Source organism: Hippocampus guttulatus, chromosome 13 (genome assembly GCF_054856545.1).
Source record: "Hippocampus guttulatus isolate MCC_2025c chromosome 13, RoL_Hgut_1.0, whole genome shotgun sequence".
NCBI classification, from domain to species: domain Eukaryota; kingdom Metazoa; phylum Chordata; class Actinopteri; order Syngnathiformes; family Syngnathidae; genus Hippocampus; species Hippocampus guttulatus.
This window is the reverse complement of record NC_141273.1, coordinates 11474930-11500620: the sequence shown is the minus strand read 5'-3', so window position 1 is coordinate 11500620 and position 25691 is coordinate 11474930. Positions and strand designations below refer to the sequence as shown.

General features: G+C 43.0%; 1 protein-coding gene across 3 annotated transcripts; it reads right to left on the bottom strand.

Annotated features, from left to right (window-relative positions):
- Positions 1-454: 454 nt before the first annotated feature.
- On the bottom strand, positions 455-24027 carry zdhhc14 (zDHHC palmitoyltransferase 14). Of its 3 annotated transcripts, none has more exons than XM_086127779.1 (10): positions 23586-24027; positions 22793-23086; positions 17491-17651; positions 11729-11881; positions 9658-9798; positions 7901-7949; positions 6088-6190; positions 5256-5365; positions 4132-4237; positions 455-2050 (listed from the first exon to the last, which is right to left on the bottom strand). In XM_086127779.1, the coding sequence occupies exons 2-10, from the start codon at positions 23032-23034 to the stop codon at positions 1580-1582; spliced, it is 1536 nt and encodes a 511-aa protein (XP_085983905.1). In that variant the 5' UTR covers positions 23035-23086; positions 23586-24027; the 3' UTR covers positions 455-1579. The 3 variants fall into 3 exon arrangements, with proteins under 3 accessions (XP_085983905.1, XP_085983908.1, XP_085983907.1); XM_086127782.1 differs by having other exon boundaries at positions 455-2005; XM_086127781.1 differs by lacking the exon at positions 23586-24027 and adding an exon at positions 23237-23441.
- Between the last annotated feature and the right edge of the window lie 1664 nt (positions 24028-25691).

Genomic DNA, 25691 nt, shown 5'->3' with positions numbered 1-25691 from the left:
GAATTGGGACATGTTGATTTTTGGCAATGGTTGTCTATGCCCATCGATAATCTGAACCGCTTTATCCTCACGAGCGTCGTTTGCGTGCTGGAGCCTATCCCAGTTTACTTCGGGCAGTCGACGTCGTACACCTTGCACTGCCAGCCAATCACAGGGCACACAGACAACCATTGACATTCACAATCACATCAAGGGACAATTTAGAGTGTTCCATTAACCTGCCATGCATGTGTTTGGAATGCGGGAGGAAACCGGAGTGCCCGAAGAAAAACACACACGGGTCAACAGCTTTTTGGCAATTGGTTTGTGAAACTGTACCTCGCTTATTCTGCCACATGGTGTCAGACGAGTACTACAAACTAACTAAAGACAGCTGCTTTAGCCGAACACCAAAGCCTTCGTTTAGAAGTCAGGTGTTCTCACTGCACAAGTTAGGAACTTCAACAATTTGGCATCTGATAAAAAGTAGGTGATTTATTTATATAACTTTCATAACCATGGTACAATACAACTGTCATCCCCCTCCCCAACCCCCCATAAAAAGAACGATACGCAATAGGGTGACATCAACTATTGCAACGGCTGAGAGTGTACATAGGGGGAAAAGGTATAGAAAATACCGCCCAATCAACAACGGGCAAATAAGCGTGAAGCTTGGTTTGTACTTGACGCACGTACGTTCAGCGCAGAAATGAAACGTGAAATCAGGCTGACAACTTTTGCAGCATTTATACTCTGCATGGCTTGCCCAGGTTGTTAGCTGATATCTTGCCAGATTATAAGGGGCAGTGACAAGCGTCGATGGCAGGGGTTCACCATCTCCGGTCATCGAGGGCCACCATCCTACATGTTTTAGATGTCTCCCTCCTCCAACACACCAGATTCAAATGATCAGGATGGTTATCCGACTTCTGGAGAACTTACTGATGCTGATTAACAGTTTACAGGAACAATTACAAAAAATGGGTGTACTGTCTACATCTACATAAAAACATTTTTTACGAAGAGTTGGGAAGTCGGAAACTGTTGTTTTCACAACTCTTGCTTGTCCCCGTTTCACCGCGTGGAACCTTCTGGATGGTTATAAATTTTCGTGGGTGCGCCGTGAGGAAAATTTGGGCAATGCTGATGCCGCACGGAGAGGCGTGGTTACCGAAATGACAAATTTTGCTGCGCAGACCTCACGGATGCGGCAAGCATAAACCAAGTTTAAGACTGTTGGGGGGGCGGGGGTCAGTGAGACGGACAGAGAATGAGATTTTTTACAAAAAAAATGCCAAGAAGAACCGTCAAAAAAATGTATACATTTTGTTTGAAATGTCTGAGACTGACAGAGACACCATTTTGGAAAACAAACCCTTGGGCACATTAGAGGAGGAGAGATTTCCCATCAAGTTCAAAGGGAGTGACAGCGCGTGTCAACACAGCAGAGAGGTTTGGCAAGGTGTTGGCTGAGGTGTGCTCAGGTCCCTTATCAGTGTCCGATTTCCAACAATGGCAATTGGTGGGAGCCAGAAACCAAAGTTGACTGCTCCCTTGTCAGAAAGTGGCACGGGTTTCTATGTGTTCAGTTTCGTTCTCAGACAGAGCTGAGTTTGACCAGTCCTCTGACAGAGTCCTCGTGCAGCGAGTCCTGGCTGGCCGGATTATAAAAACCAGCCTGCACTGTGTGGCTGTGACCCAGGGGGGTGTTGCAAGGAAGCATACCTGGAGGTGAGGGCAGGTCCTCTGGCGTGAGAAAGTGGTGGTGAGCAACCTGGTCCTGGAGGGGGCGACTGTGGTTGTGCGAGTGAGCGTGCGTGTGAACGGGCAGCATATCGGTGGACTCCTGGCAGCTCAGGCTGGCTGTGGAGGTCGCAGGCGTGGGCTGCCCGAGGGGGAGTGAAGTGCAAGGTCCACCCAGCCCGAGCGAGGTGCGACTTGGGAGGGCTCCTCCGTTTTCCGGGGAGGCCGTTATGATGACTGGCTCGCTGCCCTGCTGTTGGAGGAGAGGCGTGGCAGCGGCCTGCAAAACGAATTTAGTGCTCTGAATGCACTGGTCTTGGTCACACTGAAAGCAGGTGACAGAAGGAGGAGCGGGCGAAGGAGGAAACAGGAACATGGAGGTGATGGCGGATAAGGGAGAATCAAGAGGGAGTATATGAATGGATAGGGTGGGGGGGGGGGGAGAAAAAGATTTTAGTACCCTCAATAGAATGCTGGGCCCATAAAGAACTGGTACACCAAGAAATACTCAGGTGGGTAAAGTTGAAAAGTCAGTTGCTGCCTATTGATCCCTGCTTACATTCCCAAAAGTGGAGCATGTTTAAGGTATGGCCATTCTCACGTTCATGTGGTGACTCTGGTTGTAAAGATCTGGAAAAGTTTCAGTAAATTGGAGGGAATTTTCTGGCAAATGTCCATGGGAAGTTCAGATTTTGTGAAAATTGAACAGGATTTATGGGAATTAATTGGAAACTGAGGGTGATCGTCGAGGCAAAGGTATCATTTTCAAGCATTAATATAACCATTTGGTTCTGTCCTAAGCAGTCATCAAAATTGAGCACTCGACATGCCCACGTGAGGTCATTATCGTAGCATAACAGTGCCGTTTTTTTTCATGCCATGTTAGTGGCTGCACATTTGAAACTCAAATAATGGCTTGTAAAAAAAAAAAAAACCCTCAACGCAACTGTATTTATAGAGCACTTTCAAACAGCCATCGCTGCAACAAAGTGCTGTACATGGAGCAATTTAACATATACAATAAACAGTAAAACAAATCGGTAATAAAGACGGTAGAAAGCTCCGAACAGTAAAACCAAGAACAAAACAACTGATGGCTCATAACAAAAAACGTGTAACTTGCAGAACTTTGAAGTCAACTTGCCAATGTAACCATTTTTAGTTAATACCTGTATACAATAAAATATTCCCCACAACTATACTTCAAGCTTGTGTGAATTTAGTCATTTCCTGGTTAGTCCCGTAAATTTCCATGGAAAGTTTGCCAGTTAAAAATTCCTGGAATTCCGCAATGCTAGCGGTGACCCCAATGAGCCATGATGCCACTAAGCAGCTATGAAGGCAGGCCAGCCCCCAGATGGAAGAGGTGTCAGACAAAGAAAAAAAAAACCCAGAGAAAGCATGTCAAGATATCTCACCTGTTTGTCTCAGTATCATTGACCTAAAAGATGAGATTGCAGATGTTTAACTCAAAAGGCACGGTCGTGAATACTCCACCTATGCTGTTTTTCGTTGTGCAGTTTTGTGTTGGCTAACAAAGACACGACACTGCCACTTAAAAAAAACCCTCACTCAACTTTCTAAAGGCCTACTGTGATACATGGGTCACACTCTGCAAGCACACTTCAGAAAACTACGGTATTGTCGGTGGACACAGTTTGTCGTGAGATTTCCAAATTTAAGTTAAAATTCCAAAGGCAAAGTCAAAACCCATTTGTCAACAACACCCAGAAATGCCACCAGCTAGCTTCTCTGAGCCCGAGCTCATTAAGACGGACCCATGCGAGACATTTGGAAGTCTTCCGTGGTCTGATGAGTCAACATTTGCAAATTTATTTTGGAAATCAGGAACGTTGCGTCCTGCCGGCCATTGGCTGAGATGCAAATGTTCCTGATCCAGACCAAATATCCAGAATGTTCCCGAGAGCTGATGATTGGGATCAGCATCTCTGATAAAAAGGAGGATGTACACATAAAATGAGACAGTCACCGAGTTGTGCCACCATCAACAAGCCCCCGGATGACATGGTTGAACTTTGCAATTTATTGTGCCTGACAACATTCAACTTGGTGCTGTGTCAGAGGACAACACTAACGATCTGCAAGCCTTGATGCAAATCTTCCCTCTTTTTGCAAGGACTATGTTGTCACCCAAAATGCAGTTTATGAGTGAAACAAAGGACAATGACAATTGAACATGCTTTTAAAAATACATGTGTTGGTATGGACCTCAAAATATGCCTTTTTTATGTCCTATGTCTTACTGTTTATTGTGCATGATAAATTGCTCCATGTACTGCACTTTGTATGCAGCGATGGCTATTTGAAAGTGCTCTATAAATACTGTTGACTTGACTTGACTTGACTATGTGTTCCTCTCCTACAATGGTGACAAAAGCATCTTACCATGTGGCTCTGTTGAGACTGCGTGGAGCCGTACACGGTGATTCCATTGGTTGGCGGCGCCGGCTGTGGCGTGTCGAGATAGATGAAGCCACGTCGGTCAATGAGACTATAAGGAGAGAGGAGCAAGGTATTATTGGTGATTGGTTTTAGGATGATGAGAGAATTGCAACATTTCTCCCCAGTATGGGGAACCCTGAAACCAAAATGCTAATATGCTCCTTCCCTTTAAACGAGGGGTTTCCTTTAAAGGGAAGGAGCATATTAGCATTTTGAGAGTGAGTGTGCGAAGGACGTCCTCAGCAAAGAAACAAATGCAGCAGGTTCTCCCCAATGGTCGCGTGTTTGGGGTTGTGAAAGGAAATGCTTCCTTTCACTTCCTTGCTTGCATAGTCTAAGGCTGACTTCAAACATTCCTTCCACGCCGGTGGCCCCCAACAGTGTTAGAACTGCGGCAGCCACCTGCGCCACGAAGGTTCTTCCTTTGACAGCTGCAAATAATTATTGTTGAGTCATGCTTTGTGAGGGCAAAGCAGCCTTTGCTGGTCTCTTCTTTGGGGAAAAACAGTTGCGAGATAGGTCGGGGAAAAAAATCACTAAATATGGTGAAAATGTTGCAGAGTTGGCAACATTGCAGACACAAGTCATAGCGCTTGCTTGCTACCCCACGTGAACTACCGTCCACACGTATGTACAACAAATACAAGTATCATATGTTTTCAAAGTTTTACTTCATGGACATTGTGAGGGTTGGTGAGAGACTGTTGACAGGCCAGATGTGGCCCCCGGGCCATACTATGCCGAGGTCTGGTCTCATGTCTGTCTTTTTGCTTTTAATCACATGAACAGCCTAAGTGTGAGATTGAATCCGTTTTACAGACTTTGATCTGAGATTTGTCGGCGAAGTGCTTGAAATCCATTCAGCTCTTGCAGTGGCTACGCGCAGCAAAAAAAAAAAAGGCTGGAGGCGGCTCAAGACAAAGCAGCTCTTCACATCTGTTCTATTTTGTCAGTACCAGAGAAATGAACATCCCCCTTTTTCCCCGAATGTGTAATATTTTGAACCGCTACAATGTGTAACTAAACATGGGACGCTTATGATGAATGCTCAATGATCGGCATCATACCTCGGTGGCAGAGGTCCACACAGCGCTGCGCAGCAATTGGTGACGATGTTGCCATGGCTGTATGGATTATAGTTGTCCTTCCCTCTTTTAGAAGACCACGAGCCTTTTATCTGAAGGAGACATCAGTCACAGCTTTAGTTGGCTCAGAGGTCATGCATGTGGAATGTCTAGACTTGCAGTTTGTGTGTAGCCTGGCTCGAGCTCTGACAGGCAGATAAATAGACCTTAATAATAATAATAATACCAACAACAATAATTATTATCATTATTATGGCGGCTCGGTGGCGGACAGGTTAGCACGTTCGCCTCACAGTGCAGAGATGCAGGGTTCGATTCCAGGCACCAGCCATCTTGTGTGTAATTTGCATGTTCTCCTTGTGCCTGCGTGGGTTTTCTCCAAGTACTCTGGTTTCCTCCCACATTCCAAAACCATGCGTGACAGGTGAATGGAACACTCTAAATTGGCCCTAGGTGTGAATGTGAGCGACTACAGTTGTTTGTCTTCGAGTCTCCTGCAATATTATTATTATTGTTGGTGGTGTTGTTGGGCACTCGTTAATCAGAGAACCAAATTAAGAGTACCGGTGTATGTATCTGTTTGCAAAAAATGCAAGAGACGCCTTGCTAAGCTAATATTCAATATTTGTTGAAAAGCAAGCCAGCATTTACAATTGACAAAACCTCCCACTATAAAATACACCAACTAGAACATCCCCCAGATGACTGGACTAAGCAAATCCAACACTTTTAACCAAACAGTAATGTGAAATTGACTGCATGTGCAGCCCTATAGGTGCACTGAGGTATACATGACAGTATATTCTGTACTTACGTCTTCGTTGGTGGTCTGGTTGGAGCTGATAAGGTACGTATGGAAGCCTGAAAGGCCAACGATGGACCACACAGAGAAGAAACACACCACCACCTCCAACACGGTGACGGTGGAGTCAAGGAAGAAATCTTTCTGGACTGGGTTCATGAACACTATGCACACAAAGAACCAGCGAATGGACAGTGCAGCTTGGACACAGATGGACAAGCTAACATATCGACCTATATAGCCTGGGGACGCTTGTCCTCTTGCCAATAGATCTTTGTTATCATTTCATTTTTACTAGGAATAAAAAACATTGTACATTTGCTCTGCTCTACATTGAGCTTATGAATACAGTGAATACCTTCTTGCCTTGACTCTCCCTTGGTAAATCTCCCTGTAACATAGTGCATGAATTCTGTATTGCTTCAAATTAGATCCAACAAAGAGGGTAACAAAAATCTCACTCATTTTGTGGAAAGGTCAAAATGACTCCAGCACACAATTTAGTCAAGTGCTGCTGGACAAGCCCATTTCAGCTCAGTTTGTCACTCATTTCTCTGCCAGACAAACTGTTATGGCACGTAGCCATTGAGAGGATGGCAGGAAAAGAGAGCTCTTGGCGCTCGACTAGATTTGATCGGGGTTCATGTTCTCGGCTTTGGATTGGATATGAATCTGCTGAAGTACTGCTTGAAGTGGATGGAAATGCTGTCCTACAATTTCACAGAGCTTAGAAAAAGAAATCAAGTGCACCTGCATCACTACAGGTGGGAAAACTTCAATGACGGATGATAATTTTCAGCTTAACTCATGACAAATAAACTCCAAACCGCGAAGAGGAATACCAACAGCAGAGCGATTCTGTCCCCCCCCCCCCAAATTAAGAAATTAGATGTTTCAATGAGGAGCTACCCAATATTACCAGCCATAAAAATAGCTCATTTAAAAACAGAATTCTATTAATGCAGCTCTATGCGGCACAAGTTAGTGCAAACTGTAGGCCGGTCCCAAGCCTGGATAAATCCAAAGTGTTGCGTAAGGAAAGGTAGGTGGCGTAAAATTAAAAAGTTGTAAATAAGTAAGTATTTTTCAAGAACACAATGTGTAGAGATACTCTGGTAAAACCGGGAAACACGGGCCCCTCGGTGTCGGCGCCGCCTCGAGGTCATTGACACTTTAGCATGTGTGAAATCCTACGTAGAGTGTCATTACGTTGGCAGTGAATGCACTGCTGCATTGAAATGCGTCTTGGAAAGTATAAACCGAGGCAAATAAGTCCCCACCACAAAAAAAAGGGAAACAAAAATCTTTGGTACGCGCCACCAAATGGAGTTGGCGGGCAAGAGAGCTAGAAGAAAACCAAAGAAAAGGCTGATGGATGTAGTGACGGGAACACATTTGGAAGAATGGCTTAGATGGAAAAGGATGACGTGTTGTCGCGACCCTTCATGGGACAAGCTGAGAGGAAAGGAAGACAATATCTACAATTCATCATTGACTTTCTTCGATTCCCTGAATTACAATTCAACGTGGAAACAATAATTCAAGACAAGCTTCTCTTTTACAGGTTGGGAATCAGACCCATTTCACAGGTGTTTCCACCTTGTGAACACAAGCAGATTTCTGCCTCAATTGTTGCATCCGCAACTTAATGTTTCAAAAATACTCCCCATTGCAAAGCCTCTGTGAAGAGGAAGGGGATGCAATCAGAGAGACAGTCCAAGGAGTTGTCTACATGTTGGATATGACCACCATGTTGTATATGGGGGGGGGGGGGGGGGGGCATTTGAAGGTATAAGGCAAAACTCAAGTTGCAGTGAAAGGATATCTGGCGGGGCTATCTTTAAGAGCATTGAGGAACCCACCCCGGTGAGAGCCTGTAGAAACAGAGAGGAACAGATATTCAATTCAATTCAATAAACACAGTACACGGGGTGATTAAGCAGCTCTGACACGTTAGGGCTGGGCTGGGAGTTAAATGTAACCAGGATTTCAATTTGGGGTTTTCTCCATCTTAGCTGATTGAAGAAAAACGATTCATGTATTGAACGGTGGTGTAGGTGTGCAAGTTCCCGTTGTTGTGAAAGTACCCTGAATGCAGCGCTTGCGCAGCAAGCATGTGACTTTGTGATTCTGACATCATTGAACATGCTTCTCCTTGAACTCCGACAACGGCAATTGCCTTCAACGGGAATCCTAAGGAGGAACGCCGTCGACGTCAACTACCATCAACTAAATTTTTTTCCCTGGGATTGGGCGGAGAAAAGTCTCCTGTTCGATTATTAAACTGGGAAAGTCAATGAAACACTATGACCAGCAGATGGCAGCATTGGGTCTCTTTTGGATGAGCTAATGCTGAATCCAAAAAATGTGGGCGCTTGTGAACATGGCGGATCTCTGGAAATTCGACCGCTACTAGCAACTTGTGATCGATCAAAGTTAAATCTACTACAAAAAGTGCCACAAACGAGAGATGATTTAAATTTAGAAGTAGAAGAAGTAATGTACACTTATACACACAGATACAAATGCACAACATGATGCATGCACACACACTACTAAATACTACTACTACTAAACAGCCTGCAAATAATTTTGTAGTTTGTCAAATGTAAAATAATTTACTGTTTATATTTTGAGATGCATTACTTTTTCATCACAAACACATTGTCATTGTTGCTGGTGAGTACTAACGTGGAATTTGTGATGAAATAAGAGCGTCTGTGAGCCTTGAAGAATCAGTCAAAATGCTCTCAATAGGCTGGCACTCAATCGGTTGTTTTTTCCTCTCTCTCTCTTTTTAAAAGGCTGTCATTGAAAGAATTGACTACTTTTATAACAACCTACTTGGAGTTGACTGTAAAACTAAACGCACAACAAACATAATTGCACATATTTTATGTCTAAATACAGGACATGCTTTGGTTTTAAAACATCACCAGTGCTAATGCCAAAGTCAAAGTAAAATCCAATTGACGTGCTAACTGAAAAATAAATAAGGGAGATGCTTTTGCACGGTTTGAATGCGTGCAAAGATGCAATGCAACAAAAAGATGTGGCTGCAGTAGAATGAAAATGCAAGACTTGACAAAAAGAATCGAGTGTTCAAGACTCAAGTGTTCAGTGCAGGGATGAATGGGCGTGAGGCTATGATGGTAGTTTAGCGTAGTTGAGTTTTGGTAGTTGAGTTTAAAGTTTTGACATCAATTAATACTTTTTTGTATTAACTCATTCACTCCCAAAGACGTTTTTAAACGTATTTTCAGACTTGGTCTAGAATTGACTGGTACTGAATGAGTTAATCAAGATTTCACTATCAATCAAAAATAATGGTGATTATTATTTTTTTCCATAATCACCCAGCCCTATTTGACAATCAGAATGTTGGGTTGTACAGACACAAGCACACGTACACGTACCAGTTATTGTCTGCGGAAAATGCTAGGCAGACTGCCTACTTAAATTGACGTTTCAATTTAAACGCCCATAGGTGATTTATGGACTGTTGATGCCCAAGCTCAGACAAATGTCTGTGTGCAGATATTGTTTATTTTGCTCATGAGTGCATTTGTGTGTTTTACTCACTACGTAAAATAATGTGAGTGATGACAAAGGCAAAGATGAATATCGTGAGGAAGGACAGCGAAAGGATAAACATATAGAAGAAGCGGTAGTTCCTCCTTCCCACGCAGTTCCCCACCCAGGGACAGTGGTGGTCAAAACGCTCTGTGTGGATAGGGAAAGAGTAAAATCATTAATGCAGGCCATTTTTGGGCTGCCCACACACAAACGATTCTTGCGATTTTGCTCAACAGATTCTCAATTTTAAGGATTTTTGTGTGATAGAAACAACGTTTGCCTTTGTCTCTTCTGAATCAAATTGTAGAATGTAGCATATTTAGTGGCAGAGAGGTACACAATATGGAAACAAATAACGTAAAAAAACTTTTTTTTTTTTTTAAATTACAAACATGAAGCACAAAATGTGAAATACTTTTACCAACGCTAAACCAAATTTGGAAAAACACAATGAGCTTGGGATATTCCAATACGTTTACACGATTGGAATTCGGGTCCGATTCACAACACAAACGATATGAGAACACTCAGGGTAAGCCATAAGATACTTTTTTAAATAGCCCAAGCTTGCCTTGCCTCCAATAAAGCCACCTCACTCAAAAGAACAAGATTTGAGAGAGTGGCTGATATACAGTACAAAGATGCATGTACATGCTGCATCTGTCTATCCACATACACTCACCAAAAAAAAAAAAAAAAGAGAAAAAAAAAGCAGCGTACATGAGGCACATTTTCAAGGCTTCATGTACGCAAACCAAATTGCTTGTTTGAATGTAACACCCCAGTTGCTTCAGAGCATGCAGCTAGCTACCCAGTGGGAATCCACATCTGTGTAAAATTTGGGGCAAAGTGAAGTGTCCCACAGGGTCTAGGCAGAATAGAAACACAATGTGGAAAAAAAAAGATGTACACAAGCTCATTTGGGGGGAGAAAGCAGTGGTTGAAAATGAGTGGAAGAGTGACTGTAACTACATGATGAGATGAGGAGTTTTTGAGGGCATGAATGCGGCTGTAAAAGTGTGCAAGCAGAAGATTTTTTTTTTTCACAAGGTCATCAAGGATTTGGAATATGAGAGTGAAGGGGGTGGGGGGGGGGGGGCAGGGCGGGCAGTAACCTTTGGAGAGGCAGATGTTCAAAGCACACTTTTTTTTATAATTACTTGTGGAAACGATGTAAGTATACCATGCACAAAATGAACTGATTTGCGGCCCTTCAATACAAATTTATGGCTCCCTATTGAACAACGGGGTAAGAAAAAAAAAAACAACCAAAAAAATCCCCAAAACAAAACAAAAATCTCGTGTCACCCCCCCCCCCCCCAATACAAGACACATTTAAGGAAAATCCCGATTTGAGAAGGTGGTCCACCTCACTTTGTTCATCTTCATCCACAGTATTATCGTTTCTCTTACTTACTTTGTGCTCATACATTTTTATACAGAGTAAAATGAGACATTTAATATTAAAGCACTTTCAGCAGTACAAAAAGTCCTCAAAATACATTCATAACGAATGATTATGGTTAATCTAATTGAGATTCCCCCCCGAAAATGTGTGTAAACCGATGTATATACTATACTGGAAATCGGTAATAAACAATCTGAAGCGCAGATAAATATACACAAATATGCAGCTTCACCACTTGCACGAATATTTTTTTCATGTTGATTGCAACATGATATGTAAACAGGTGGACGACCACTTCTTAAACACTGAATTTGCCGACATTGCTAAATAATTACAATTATATGTACCGGTAGTCTACATTAAAAAATAAACAATCTCCAGTCAGTAACCTCGCACATGCTAAAGTGCAGGAGGGGAAATAAGATTATAGCTCCTTACTAGGAGTCGAACAAAAAACAATTTGAACTGAAAAAATGTGTATTTTGATTCAAAGGATGTGAGGGCAATGAATCGAACAAGATCAAATCGTCATTTGAACGGAAGATGTGTGGATTTGATCTTCAATATACATGTCATGCGATCACGCAGATCATACGGTAAGCGCTGGCTCGAATAGAGAAGACACGAAAAGCCATGATGCCGACGGACAGTGTGAAGTCCTTGACTCACCCACACAATTATCACAGAGGCTGCAGTGAGACGCGCGTGGGGGTCTGAAGATTTTGCACGTGAAACAGTACTTCAGTTTGACAGTTTGGCCATTGATGACCACCTCCTTGGTCCTTGGTGGTGGCCTGTAGCCTGTGCTGCCATTCGCCACATCTTCACAAGAGAGGAAAAAGAAAACACAGTCAGTGAAAGAGACTTGGGGCCCAAAGGCGACAGATGGTCCGGGAGATTTGACAAAATCTGGCACAGTTGCGATCAACGTTATTCGAGCCCCGCCTTGAATTACATTTGCAAGAATGTCAATGATTTAATTATGAATTAGGAAAATTATTTTCATAGCTCAACACAACTGATACGACAAGCGGTTGCTCCTATTTGAACATAGAAAAGCTCTGACGAGTGCAGTGACAGAAAGATTCCATCGCTTCATGAGAAGTACTTTGGTTCTTAGTAGAACAGCTCGTTGTTTGTTATCTGATGCAAAGCTTCATGCATCGTTGAACACCAGATTTGGAAAAATTCCGTGACAATTTGAGCACATCCCTAATGAATGAGTTTCCAAGTTTCCAAATATTTTTCAAATCCTAAACACAAAGGCTCAAGTCAGTGGAACCTCCAGTAAGTGGAACTCTAATCACCCGCCTTCACCCCCCCAAAAATAGTGCAGTAAGGTTTCCCCTTCAAACACCCTTGTTGACTGACACATCAACGTAACAGCATCTTCGACTGACGTTGCCACCCTGTTTTCCAGTCATCTGAGCCTTAAGCCATCAAAAATCCATTTCCTCTGCTGGCAACGTCACCGCTCTAACATTCAACAGCTAGCTTGGCCCATATTAGATGGAAGGAAAGAAGCTCTGGCCCTCTCTCAGTCTGATTAATACATCAGAGAGCCTTTTGGATTTGGCAAGTTGCAGCGGAGGGGGACACGGCTGCCGGCAGGCGAGCATTGATATTAAATTGGGCACGAAAAATGATTGTCTTACATTGATGTGTATATTTGTGTTACATTTTCATTCCATTACAAAAAAAAAAGAAGACCAGTTCTTTTTTTTGTGACACCTGCCTCTATGTTTTTCAACACTCCTTTTTATCCTTCATTTAGACATATTATCAATCAATAAACAAAGCCAATACCATTGCTGCAACTTACTGTCTCTGTTTTGTTGTTCCTCGGCTTGGAAGTTTCTTACGAATTCTGTAATATTATAACCGAGCAATGGCTTTGATAAAGATATTCTAACACACACATTGGCTTATACCACAAAGAGTGATCACAAAATGCTATAAAGTGGGGATGTTCACTTCAACCTTTTTAGTCCAATACCAGTAACATGTATTCACTCTTGAATAATCATCAAAACCAATCACACTTTTGATGCCAAAATGTTCAATTAACACAATGACAGATAATTGCTTCGTCTTTCTTTCTGACACATACGACATACGACACATATATGTATCAAACCGCCACAATGTAGCACCAACTATCCATGAAGAATTCTTACGTGATGCCAGACTTTTAGGGCATCCAGTAAGTATCGGTGACTGGTATCGGCAACCGTCGTGGAGTGCAGATACTTTTAAACGATGCCGTTATTTGTCTGATACCAGAACCTGGTAATGATACTTGCCTATCCCTAACATTATGTATAATGCATATGATTCTGACATAACATTTCAGATTAACAGAGGTGGTCCTCATCCCAAATAACAAAAAATGCTAAACTATTGTTGGCTGGTCTGAGAACTGATCATGACCACATGGCAGAATTCATGTGACTTTAAAGTCAATGTGCCTGGCTTCTTTGGATGCCCCCGTTTTTATTTTTTGTATGTCTGAGTTTTTAGTGCTTACTACAATATCTCAGTGTTGTTCTCCGATTGTCAAGGCCAAAGCAGATAAACGTCTCAAAATGAATGAATCAGCAAGATGCCCGTTTACACAGTGAGGTCAACATTTGGCAGATAGCACAGACAACCTCTGTCACTCGTGGCGATGACGATACACTCCGTCGGGGGAGAATGACAATGCCATGATGTCACTTCTTGTTCAAACATTAGGTCTAGTGTTTTGCAAACAAATCAATAGTGCCAGTGTCAAAATTGAGTGCTCTAAGAGTGACTCGACAACTTAAGAGTGTCCTGTATCACTGAGGTCAATGGCGAGAGCGAATATTTTTGGATTACTGGTGACCAGTGTAGCCTTCCTAAATGACAGGGGTACTATACATACAGTACATGATGGATATTTGCACAATTATTGTAAGCAATTTACATTCAGATATGCAAGATGTCTCGGTTAGTCCAAGTACTGTAATTAGTTAGGGCAGTAATCTTTTGTTTTTTAACCAGTGATAGAAGTAACCTTTCCGAGACGAATTTTTGCGCTGTTTCCGAATCTGCCATGTTTTTTCCTATAACAGATCAGGGTGGCAAAATATCCATCCATCCATTTTCAACACCCCGTATTGTGAACAGGGCCGCGGGGAGGTGCCGGAGTCAATCCCAGCTGACTATGGGCAGAAGAGGGAAATACATCCTGAACTGGTCGCCAGTCAGTCACGGGGCACACAAAAATTCACACCCACATCGACACAGTCAGTGAGTGGGAACCGAATCCACGGTGCTCGCGCACACGTCAGGGAGTATACCACTACATCATCGGCAACTGTGTTTCATAAGAATAGTAATATGCAATGTAGTAATATATTTCGTGATATTTATGAATTAAAGATTAGGTTCAGTAAGAGGTGGAATTTATTTTGGAAACACCATAGCTATAAATTACAATGTATGGTAAAATCTATGTTGCGGAAGCTTTTATGGGTCCAAAAAAAACAAACAAATAAAAAAAAGAAAATGTCTCAAAAACCTGATGTGCTTGAAAAAAAAAATACTTTTTTTTGTAACCAGCATCATCTGTGATTAGAATGTGCAGCTGACCAGTGTTATTGACCAACTGGAGTATGTGACGCGCAAGTAGATTTTATTAAATAACTCAAATGCATTCCAATCACTCTTAACACAGGCAGGCATCCTGGAGTGCAATGAAAATGTTGAAAGAACTAGGGAAATCAAGTATTTTCATGGCAAAACACAGCAAGGCTGATTGCTCTTGGGGCTCAGAATGAGACTGGATGATCGGGATAAGAGCAAACAGATGTGCCTGGGATGTCTCGCATGTAAATCTGCCATGCCAAGACTTAGGCCAGCTGCATCACGCATTGGACAACAAAGCTGGAGAAAAAGCGATGGTAATTGGAATGGAAAGTTTCAGGAAACATTTTGTATGTCACAGCACTGTGGAGTCAAACTACGAACACTGTACGAGAGGAGGCAGTGTTCGTGGCTAGTTAGCAAGATGGCTAGTCGTGGTGCAGTGTTGATTGCAAAGGTGAATAAACGATAGCAGACAGGCTTGCAAGTGATGATAGTATATTTTGTAGACTCTATAATGCTTCACTCAACGTTTGAACAGTGTATAAGACTACTTAGTTTAATTTTTAAAAAAAACTTGCACCATATTCCTTGTTTCCATCATTAGATATACAGTACATTTTAGATTTTAGTGATGTTCGATACAACATAAAAAAAAAAAAACTTTTTCAACTTTTAATTTGCTTATCCTCAGAAAATTTCGCTTTGGTCTTTTTCAGAGAGTTGTCGACGCACACTCCTCTGCACTCTGTGCTCCACTGCCCTAGCAAAAGCTAATTAAGAGCTTAGGCTCCTAATTAGATTAATTAAACTATTCCAGAGTTTGTTTAATGATGCTATGGTGACCTGAAGGATGAGCAATTAGAAGAAGACACTTTGCACTGTAAATAACGAGTAAATAGACTTCCCTATATGCAACTCGGAGGCCTGTTTGTCGAGTGGTTAGCGAGTCGACCTCACAGTGCAGAGGTGTACTCCGTTTTTTTCCGGTTTCTTCCCACATTTTAAAAACATGCATGGCAGGCTCATTGAACAGTCCAAATTGTCCCTAGGTGTGAGTGTGAGCGCGGATGGTTATTCGTCTATGTGTGTGCCATGCGATTTGCTGGCAACCGGTTCAGGGTGTCCGCCCAGTGGCGGTTCTGGGGGGGGGGCAACGGGGGCCAGTGCCCCTGTAGCACCGATTCTGGCCCCCCCTCCGAGCGTAGATTACGCAGTCGTGCCGAGTCGCCGACGCGAAAGGGAACCAAAGTGCGTGATTTAACATTCTAGTCGGACCCTTTAGTGCGCTGCGCCACTTAAAAATGAGCGGGAAAATGAGAAGCAGTCCGCAGAGAAGGAAATTACCACTACACGAGTGCTATTTGCGTGTGCGTGTGCGCGTGTGCGTGCGTGTGTGTGTGAGTGTAACTTTTTTAGTCTCCCTTTTTATTTTTATTTAACAGGATGAATATATAAGACGGCGGCCCGGTAGTCCAGTGGTTAGCACGTCGACTTCACAGTGCAGAGGTACCGGGTTCGATTCCAGCTCCGGCCTCCCTGTGTGGAGTTTGCATGTTCTCCCCGGGCCTGCGTGGGTTTTCTCCGGGTACTCCGGTTTCCTCCCACATTCCAAAAACATGCGTGGCAGGCTGATTGAACGCTCTAAATTGTCCCTAGGTGTGAATGTGAGCGTGGATGGTTGTTCGTCTCTGTGTGCCCTGCGATTGGCTGGCAACCGATTCAGGGTGTCCCCCGCCTACTGCCCGAAGACAGCTGGGATAGGCTCCAGCACCCCCCGCGACCCTAGTGAGGATCAAGCGGTTCGGAAAATGGATGGATGGATGGATGAATATATAAGACATTGCCTTTTAAAATTTGGATTATTATATGCATGTAAAACATCTAGCTTCAGTGTATTTGCAATTTTTGTCCCCGGCAGGCTGGTACCATATCATCCCCTGGCTTGAATATTCTCAACAGATGGACACGGCGTATTGTTACGCTTGCAGACATTTTAGCCCTCCTAATACTGTTTTTTTCTCATCACTGTAATGTTATGACTACAATTTCAAAGTCTGAAGAAATAAAAAGTCAAATAAGATTTCGAATCTGTTTTTTTTAGCCCTGGGTTGAATGTGCCCCCCCCCCCCCCCCATCAAAACCCATGGCCCCAGCCCGGCCCCCTCAGTGAAATTGATCCAGAACCGCCACTGTGTCCGCCACCTACTGCCCGAAGATGGCTGGAATAGGCTCCAGCACCCTCCGCAACCCTTGTGCGGATAAAGCGGATCAGAAAATGGTTGGATGGGTATATGCAACTCACAACTAACACACTTTTAAGAATCCTACTTCAGAGCTCCCGGGACCATGTCAAGGTGTCCTTGAGCAAAATACCAAACCCCCAGTTGTTAGTTAGTCGTTAGTAGCCAAATGATGACGCAGTGTTAAAGCGCTTTGATTAACTTTAACGTAAGAAAGCACAATATATGTACAAGAGCTCAACATAAATGTTTTTGACAAAAAGCAACTGCACTGCCTCATGTATTGTATGTACAGTGGGACCCTCAATACAACTTAGAAATCAATCTAAATCAAATATTCTTGTGCATCTTGCATCGTGAAATGTCATTTCAACGAGCAAGGATGAACTCAAAGTAAGTTTAGACGGGGTCAAGGATCATTTTCCAGACACGAATTTGGCAAAATGGGAAGCAAAAACGTGGAACATGTAGTCAATAAGACTGTTCCTTAGGAGAGTGCCACTGCCGACTTTTATCGGGACCCCCCATCTCTTTATAGCAACTGATATTACCATAAACGTAACCAGTGGGTTTTCTTACCTATTTGTCGCTCCAGGTCGGCCGCTTCGTCTGGAGTTGCCCTGGGCAGCACCCCTGGGTCACTGAAGCTGGTTCTGAGCAGAGTTCCCAGCACAAAGACAAAAAGCACTCCTCCCACCACGGGGATAACAGGCGTCAAATGCTCAGCCAGGAATGGGCAACTGAGAAGACAAGCAACAAAAGTGAGAGAAGAACAAATGACAAAGTAAAAATACAGGCACGCCGATGCCTGCACGACAGCAAACCCCGACGAATGCACATTACAATCCAAAAAGCATGTTTTAATAAATGCCAAGTGTCAGATTAAACACTTGGCTGCTTAATGACCAGAAGCTGAATAGAATTCCCTCACCCGTCAGTCTCCCAAATTGTAATCTGCTCAAATAAAACAATCCCATGTAATCCCTTTCTCTCTCCAATGACTTGTGGCTATTAGACTGATCGCATTTAGTTGTACAGAGGTGGTTGCACATGTAGTTACCTGCCATTTTATTTGAATGGGTCTTATTGAGTCGGCTGGCGAGGCACTTGTGCTAGCCAAAAGTGATTTGTGGCATAAATGTATCATGTGGGAACGAGCAGTGCCAATACCTGTATCGTATCTTGAAACGGAGGTGTTGAAAGATGGACTTTTCAAATGACATACTAAGTTCCAAGAAGTGCTTCCAAGGTTCATTACTACCAGGAGGTTAATCAGTTCCCAATATCATGTGTGACCTGCTGCTTGTGTATACAATCACATTTCTCTCTCATATGGCAACCCCTCCGGCGAGGTGGTGTGGAGTATAGGGTGATACATCCGCTTATGTATGCCAACCTCAGTTATCCACGCAAACTGAGCCAAAGTATTTTTAGATTTGCCTGGTTGGGTTCCATAAAAACAGATAGTGGGGCATAGAAACATGGATCCACGTTTACGTAGATTGCTGTTCTATGTTAAGTAAAGTCAAGCATCATCAAATGTAGTTAGAAAGGGGGGGCTGACCTCTAAAATAATGATTAATCCCAAGATGTTTAGCTGTTAGTGTAACAAATATTTAATTAGCACTGACATTTCAACAATGTATACACACACACACACACGTTGTTTTGTTGTTGTTGTTTTTTTTAATAAATGCAGTGGGCCCTAAACTTTTTAGTGAACCTAGAGAGATATTTTCAAAGACCTACATAGCAACAAATAAAAAACAATTGATTTAAAATATCACTCATCATGATTTATGCGAAAACAAGCCGGCATATTAAGGACAGCATTCTAGAAAAGCATGAAGCCTGTCCTCAAGACACAGTGAGTCATACATAAACAAAATTCAACAAAATATTGAATAGGCTTGTCACGCCACGAAAAGCGATGGGCAGAATTCTATGCAAGCCTTTCGACAGGATGGATGCAATTTGGACGTCAACCTCTCTCCAATAGCAACGAATCAAATACGCTGCAAAAACAGTCGATCTTCCCATCTAAGGACAATCTGAGCAGTACAAACAATGAGCCGCCTTCAACCTTTGACAGAATCGAAAGAGGGTCACAATGGACACTACTGGTCGAAAATTCGACATTTATTTAGGATTTTCAGGTTTTGTTGCTATGGAGACAATCTATCCAATGTCAGACAGGTTTGAAAGGGAATGTGGTTGCCCTGGAAACAGCAATGAGTGAGCTGTCTCGGCAGAACAACGGCAAAACCTCACGAAAGGGCATAAAAGAATGCCGTTACATTACTTGATCAACATTTCATTTGGCTGGTAAGGATGGATTTGCCAACTGGATATGAACCAAGGGGGGGGGGGGGGGGGAACAGGACCGACATTGCTTCTTGCTGACCCAAGATGGATTTGTCCTTGCGTTAGTTTTAGTGACATTTCTGATTGTGACTTGAACAAATGTTGGAAACTAAATTCACATTTAGCCGCCTAAACACGACAGAGTGTGTGTGTGTGGGGGGGGGGGGGGGGGGATGGGGGGGGGGCTCCAGCACGCCCCGCAACCTTTGTGAGGATGAGCGGCTTGGATAATGGATGGATGGATAAAATATTTGACACCAATGGCTTTGTTTTTCAACCCGACAATTAGGGTGTCGAATAGAACTCTTGCATTTTCTATCACGGTATTACCATACTCGTCGGACTACAGGCCGCTACTTTTTTCCCATGCTTTGAACCCTGCGGCTTTTAACTCATTCATTCCCAAAGACGTTTTTAAACGTCTTTTCAGACTTATTCCAGAATTGGCTGGTACGGAATGAGTTAATGAGACGCAGTTTATAAAAGAATTTTTACTGACGAGGTTCAAGCCGCCATTAGATTTACCCATCGTCCCGTCAGATCTGACCAATGAACTTCCCAAACACTTCACAGTGGGCCAATGAAACTGTCCGAGTCCGCCCTCATACTGAATGTTCATTAGCCATTTGCTGTTGGAGTGAGCACACATGAGGGAGGGGCGGGTTGCCCGAGAGAGAAATGCAGAAGTTTATGTGCACTGCAGTGCACAGCTATGTATGAAGCAATTGAGAGTGAATAGAGGAATCTTGAGTTGAGGTGAATGAGAAGAGGGAACGGGTGCCATAAATGCAGTGCGACAATTTGGCTACCGACTCGCACCATCACTGCCAACGGGCAAAAGGTGCTATCCCGGGGAGAGCAACTCCGACCATGGAGCCCCTTCGTCTCTCAAACAGGTTTTCAAAAGGCTGCACTGCTGCGTGATGAAGGAAGCTGTCCAAGCTCGTCAGAGAATTTGCCTCGTGCGACAACAAGAGAGAATGAGAAGGGTGCTGGAATGCTACTGGATAACTAGCTGCGGTCGGCATTGTTTGGAGGCAGGGGGGAAACATCTACCGGTGTTTCATGTAAATACGTTTTAGGAAATCGAAAATCCATTGCTGTGACCTCTTTCTGTGCAAATATCCCGTGTAATAACGTGGACAACCGAGTATGTTTTGTAGTCTGGAAATTACGGAACATAGATTTTTTTTTTAAGGTATACGTAACAACAAAAAATTTTGATGCTGCTTCAATGAATCTCGAGGAATTCCAACTGGTCATTCTATCGTGGTCACAACAGTCCTCCATTGCAAGACACTCTCTACATTCAAAATTACGACATTTCTTTTAACCTGACTTAACAGTCCTTTAAATAGCTCGTTTCTGCAAAACACAAGGTCTCAATTACAATTTCCAAGGCCGAAGAAAAGCAGTCCAACTTATAACCTACATGAACAATCTGATGCTCCATTATGGTCCATGTAATCAACTTGAGAAAACAACGTGGAATGACAGAATAAAACGTTCAAAGACATGACACTTGCGTCTGTGGAGTCTGAAACAGAATAATAAACAGACCAAAGCCTGCTGCTTTTTAACAGGGTTTTTTTTTTGTTTTTTGGTATATGGCCGAACACCCCTCTGATGAAAATAAAAACGAAACAAAATTAATGTGATGTTGGGGGATCTCTGCCTTAGCATGACACACACGCACTCTTGATAGGCTGTCCTTTGACCATCGATGTGTTGGTCTGCTAAAGTGGCAATGTATTCAAAGATTAAGTGGTCCAGAGGTCATTACTGATAGATGTGTTAATGTGCAGCACTGTACACACAATGCATAACAATTGCACACTACAATCATCGCAAAAAAAAGAAAAGAAAAAAAACTATCAGGAGCCGTGAGTCAGTTGATCTGGATTGTTCTGATTCAGCCAAGTGTGGGATTTGGAAATGCTTGTTGCAAATTTCCACAATTAGAAGCTGGCAGTTTTACATGTTTGGTCTGACCAAATTAAAAAGAAAATCAGCAAGAATGCACTCAATTGAATGCAGTATTTTGCCTTTCTTAACCGAAACTTGATCATCAACATATTGGACATATTGATCGATATTCACCTCGATTGGATGGCCCCATGTTCTCATTAAGATGTATGAAATGTGAAGTTAAATTAAATCACATTACATGCAAAAGATTTTCATTTTTTGTCCGAACAGTACAATTTCATCATCTGAATGAGCATGTTGCATTTTGACCCGACCTTTGTGTCCCACCACTGTGGGCTCTGGTGCTGTCTTCGCACCACAAAAAAATAAAAAATAAATAAAATCTGATTTCAGCATTAAGATCAGGGAGTGTGAACATAACCCAAAACAGTTGTTTAGAAAAACTGTAGAATTTATTTTATTGTATAAGGGTAGAAATGAGTAATCATCAGTATGGACATCAGGTCATGGTTTTCGTCTCAACATTTGGCCATTATGCGCTGCACACACAGCAGTTTGCATATTAGACTCTGTGTGGTTCGAAAGCACTTTACTCTGACGGATGGCTGGATTAGGCAACCAGCCTCAAGATGGAACAGGATTGTTATCTAGCGCTGATCGTATTTCTGTGATGACAGCGATTAGTCAGAGGGTGAGAAAAACAGTCCACTGTGGTAAACTCATGTGTTGGCCATACTCAGGTCAGTGTCCATCTACATCCTCTTTCACAGGGGTCACCAACATGGTACCCGCAGGAACCAGGTAGCCCCCCTCCCCCCAAACCCCTAAGGTCCACATGAGGAGCCCACAGATATGTACTAAAATAGCTCACCAGTGATAGGACGTTGTGACTTTATAGGAATGTTGATTTGAAAGCACTGTCAGAGATTTATGTAAATGCTGAAAATATTGACATTTTCTCCTCCCTAATAATTGTGAGATAACATTTACATTGTAATCAGTGTCTGCACATAAATATCATTAGACGCTTGAGAGCCAAGTAAACTTTTCTAGATGTTTTTTTTGTGCCAATTCCAAATCTGCCCTAGTTTGTTAGTTCATTTATCATAGCACATAATAATAAAATTATTAAAGGCAATTAGAGCACGTGTTATTTCAGAAGTGTGCTTCGGTTAACATAAAAATTCTAGTTGTAACAATATAAAACTATGAATATTAGCAAACTCTGATATGTTGTGATTGTTCTCTTAATTGCCACACGCATCATGCAGAGGCATGTATAACTGCAACTAAAAATCTGCAGCTGCAACCATGAAGCATGTCTTTGGCTACAGGCCCCGGCAAATAAAAAACACTCATCTAAAACTCTGTTTACAAGGAAAAAAGAGCGAGGCGTCGGGTTAATACCCAGTCAGTTTAGGCTAACATCCCACTGAGTCCAGAGGGATCATTGGAAATGCATGCGACTTCAACTGACCTGTTTCTATTATTTAAACTTGGCTGAACCCATGAAATCATTCATCCTCCTGGTCAAAGTACACAAGTTAATAGAAGATTGGATCACAAAGTTTCTCAAAGGAATACTCACTCAAAGGTGAAGAAAAGTCCACAAGTGACAAGAATAAGGACAAGGGTGAGGTAGAAAACCCCTGTCTGCTTGGCCATCATTATTCTCCCATCGCAGTAAAACTTATTCCGACCGGGGAAAGATTCCCACTTCCTCTTTTTGGGGATCTTCTTCTTGAAAGGGGTCTCCATTGGAGTGGAGCTGCGAGTGCTTATTTGGCTGTACTCGCACTCTCTCATTGACTCGGACACTCCAAGATGCATCAATTGCTCTTTTAGATGCCCTTATCGAGTGAATCCCAGGCTCGATGTGCCACTGTGGAGACAACACGCCAAGTGGAAGTTAGTTCAGCGAACACCAACACCTGAGATTAAAAAAAAGTGAAGATTGTTTAGCTCAATATAAACTAGTCTGATCTTCATTGTGAAATAACAAAGTGTGTGTAGAAATCGAAACGTCAGCTACCTCGTCAAATGTCCCTTTTGCCAACACTGTAGTAGATATTTGTTAGCAAGCAACCTGGCTAGCCTCACGTAGCATCTGAAGTGCAGCTAAAGCTAACACGGCTCGCAATTAAACAAATGAATTTACTAGGTTTGTATTTTGATTCACTAGTACAATGAGACCAGTTTACGGATAGACAAAAAAATAAAATTGCGCGTCTTGTGCATTTTGTTTAACCGCTGAACTCATTTTGCGCACAGCCTAACCTAAAGAGGTTCGTGTGTGGGCTGTCAACAACGTGTCTCCTCGTCCAGGATGTGTTTGTGTTGTCTGTTTAGCGAGGCTACACTGGGTGAGCTCGCTGCCTTACCGGGGGGAAAGTAAGGCTGGTCGTCGTGTCAGGGTGTTGTCACGTCGTCGCTGCGCCTGCCTTTCTTATCCGGGTTTGAAACGAGCAGAGGACAGTGCGAAACACACCATTTTTACAACGGTTGGATGTGGCGTTTGTCGTCGAAGAGCCCCGAGAGCAAATCCGAAGAAAAAGGCGACATACACGGATGGGGTGCTCTCAAGCGAGCTCCAGCATCCCAACGATAGCCGTCGCCGGCAGGTCCAAGAAGCGCCAGCGTTTCCCCAAAATGACCCTCGATGATTCGCCACAAATCTTCACCATTCCATGGCGTATTGAATAAAAAAGTTGGACGTTCCCCAAAACGAGAGATGAAGCGATCCGGTTGACCAGGCGTTCCGTTCACATTGTGTCCCGGTACGCGGGCTCAAGTGCCACCCTCGCAAGCACCAGTACGGTGAGAGTCGAGCGGAGCCTCCCAGCCAGCTCCTCCCCCTCGGAAGACAACGTCGCCACCGAGCGGGCGCCCCGCTTCGACCATCACTATCCAGGGTTCCCAAAGTTACACATGCCCTACATTGTTATCGATTTCGGACAGTAAGATCAACAAATAACCGCACCATTCACGTTTATAACCTGCGGCAACATTTGTTGTCTGATATCTGGTGCTTAAAGCAGTGGTCAATCACCAGACCGTTTGGCATAAGCTTGCATAGATATATTTAAAAAAATACTCGACTAATGGTTGCAGCGGAGCATATACTGTATGGTATCTCTAACAATATCTGTTCACCACGAGCACCCCATGCCCACCCGCAGAACACACGCGCACACACACGCACGCGCACACCTACACGCACGCGCACACGTACACGCAGACGTACGCGCACACGCGCACGTACACGCAAAACAGATTACGTTTCTCAGTGGGTGCAACCTGACTTGTGAATCTCATCATCCTTCACCAATTACTCACACATCTACCTCCACTGGTGGTGAGAGGCAGCAAGACAGTTTACCTACAGGTTACCAAGCGCAGCATTCTCTTCACGACTCCATCCGCAGATTCGGAGTATGGTGACTCAGCTTCTCAGAGGCAAAGAAGTGGAGGAGGTTTTCTCCTGTTTGTCGTCTGCCTACGTGAAACACAAATGACAGGGGAACACTAAAATGAGTGGGTCTGTATTTGAAGAACATTTCCAGTCAACACATGTGATCGATTGATAGATACTATATATATATTCCGTGTTAAATAATAGTCCAACTAGTCATCAGAAGGCAAAATGTATATGGATATTTGGAGTTTGGAGAATTTGTCCAAATTTTGTGACATTTTACCTCTTTCTATTTTGCATAGTGCCTCCTTGTTACTCAAGTGACCTCAGGAGAAAAGCAGGCTACACCTCAAACATGGCTGCCTGTCAATTGCATCACCCATATAGAAAAAAACAGCCATCCACACCCATGGAAAATGTACATCCTTAAATCACTCAGAGGCATGGTTTAGGAATGAGGGTGGAAGCCACATAGAGATTACAATGTAGATTCAAACGCAGATCTCTTGAATGAGAACAAGACATGCGAAACACTATGGCGTTGTGCCACCAGATTTTAAAATCTTCATTTAATTATACAGGTCATAGGTCTCATTATAAACTGAATAATACGGCCTCATTTGTGTACACGTATTCACCTTTTATATCTGCATGACATGAAGTAAAAGGACACTCGGGAATGCTGTAATTAGTTTTATGCAGTCAGCTGGTTTTTTATAATTCTTCCCACGTGATAATACCTGTTCTGCAGCTCTGGCTTCCTTCTTTAAAACACAGTCTGTGAGGCACTTAATGGGCGTTGTCATCCTTAGAAATGCCGTTATTAAAACCATCCTGGGATTGACAAAGGGCAGGGCAGATGAATTCCATCAAAAACAGAAAACACAGCCATACAGATCAACTGAAGGAAATAATCTAGCACAATTACAAAGTGCCGTTTGAGTGTCGCGAGGGGTTGTATGATGGATTGTGAATCTTATTATGAACCACCGCATGCAGCGTATGATGGAATATCCTACCATAACAGATTATCTTTAGGGTGCTACTACTAGAAACGAAATATGCAAATACA

What these genes read in the sequence shown, in the direction of transcription:
- zdhhc14 (XM_086127779.1), bottom strand. Translation starts at nt 23,034, where the DNA reads ATGCATCTTGGAGTGTCCGAGTCAATGAGAGAGTGCGAGTACAGCCAA. An exon ending in CCTCTGTGATAATTGTGTGG is followed by an intron (nt 9,799 to 11,728) that starts GTGAGTCAAGGA and finishes CTATCCACACAG; the next exon opens with AGCGTTTTGACCACCACTGT. An exon ending in CACTCACATTATTTTACGTA is followed by an intron (nt 7,950 to 9,657) that starts GTGAGTAAAACA and finishes CTGTTTCTACAG; the next exon opens with GCTCTCACCGGGGTGGGTTC.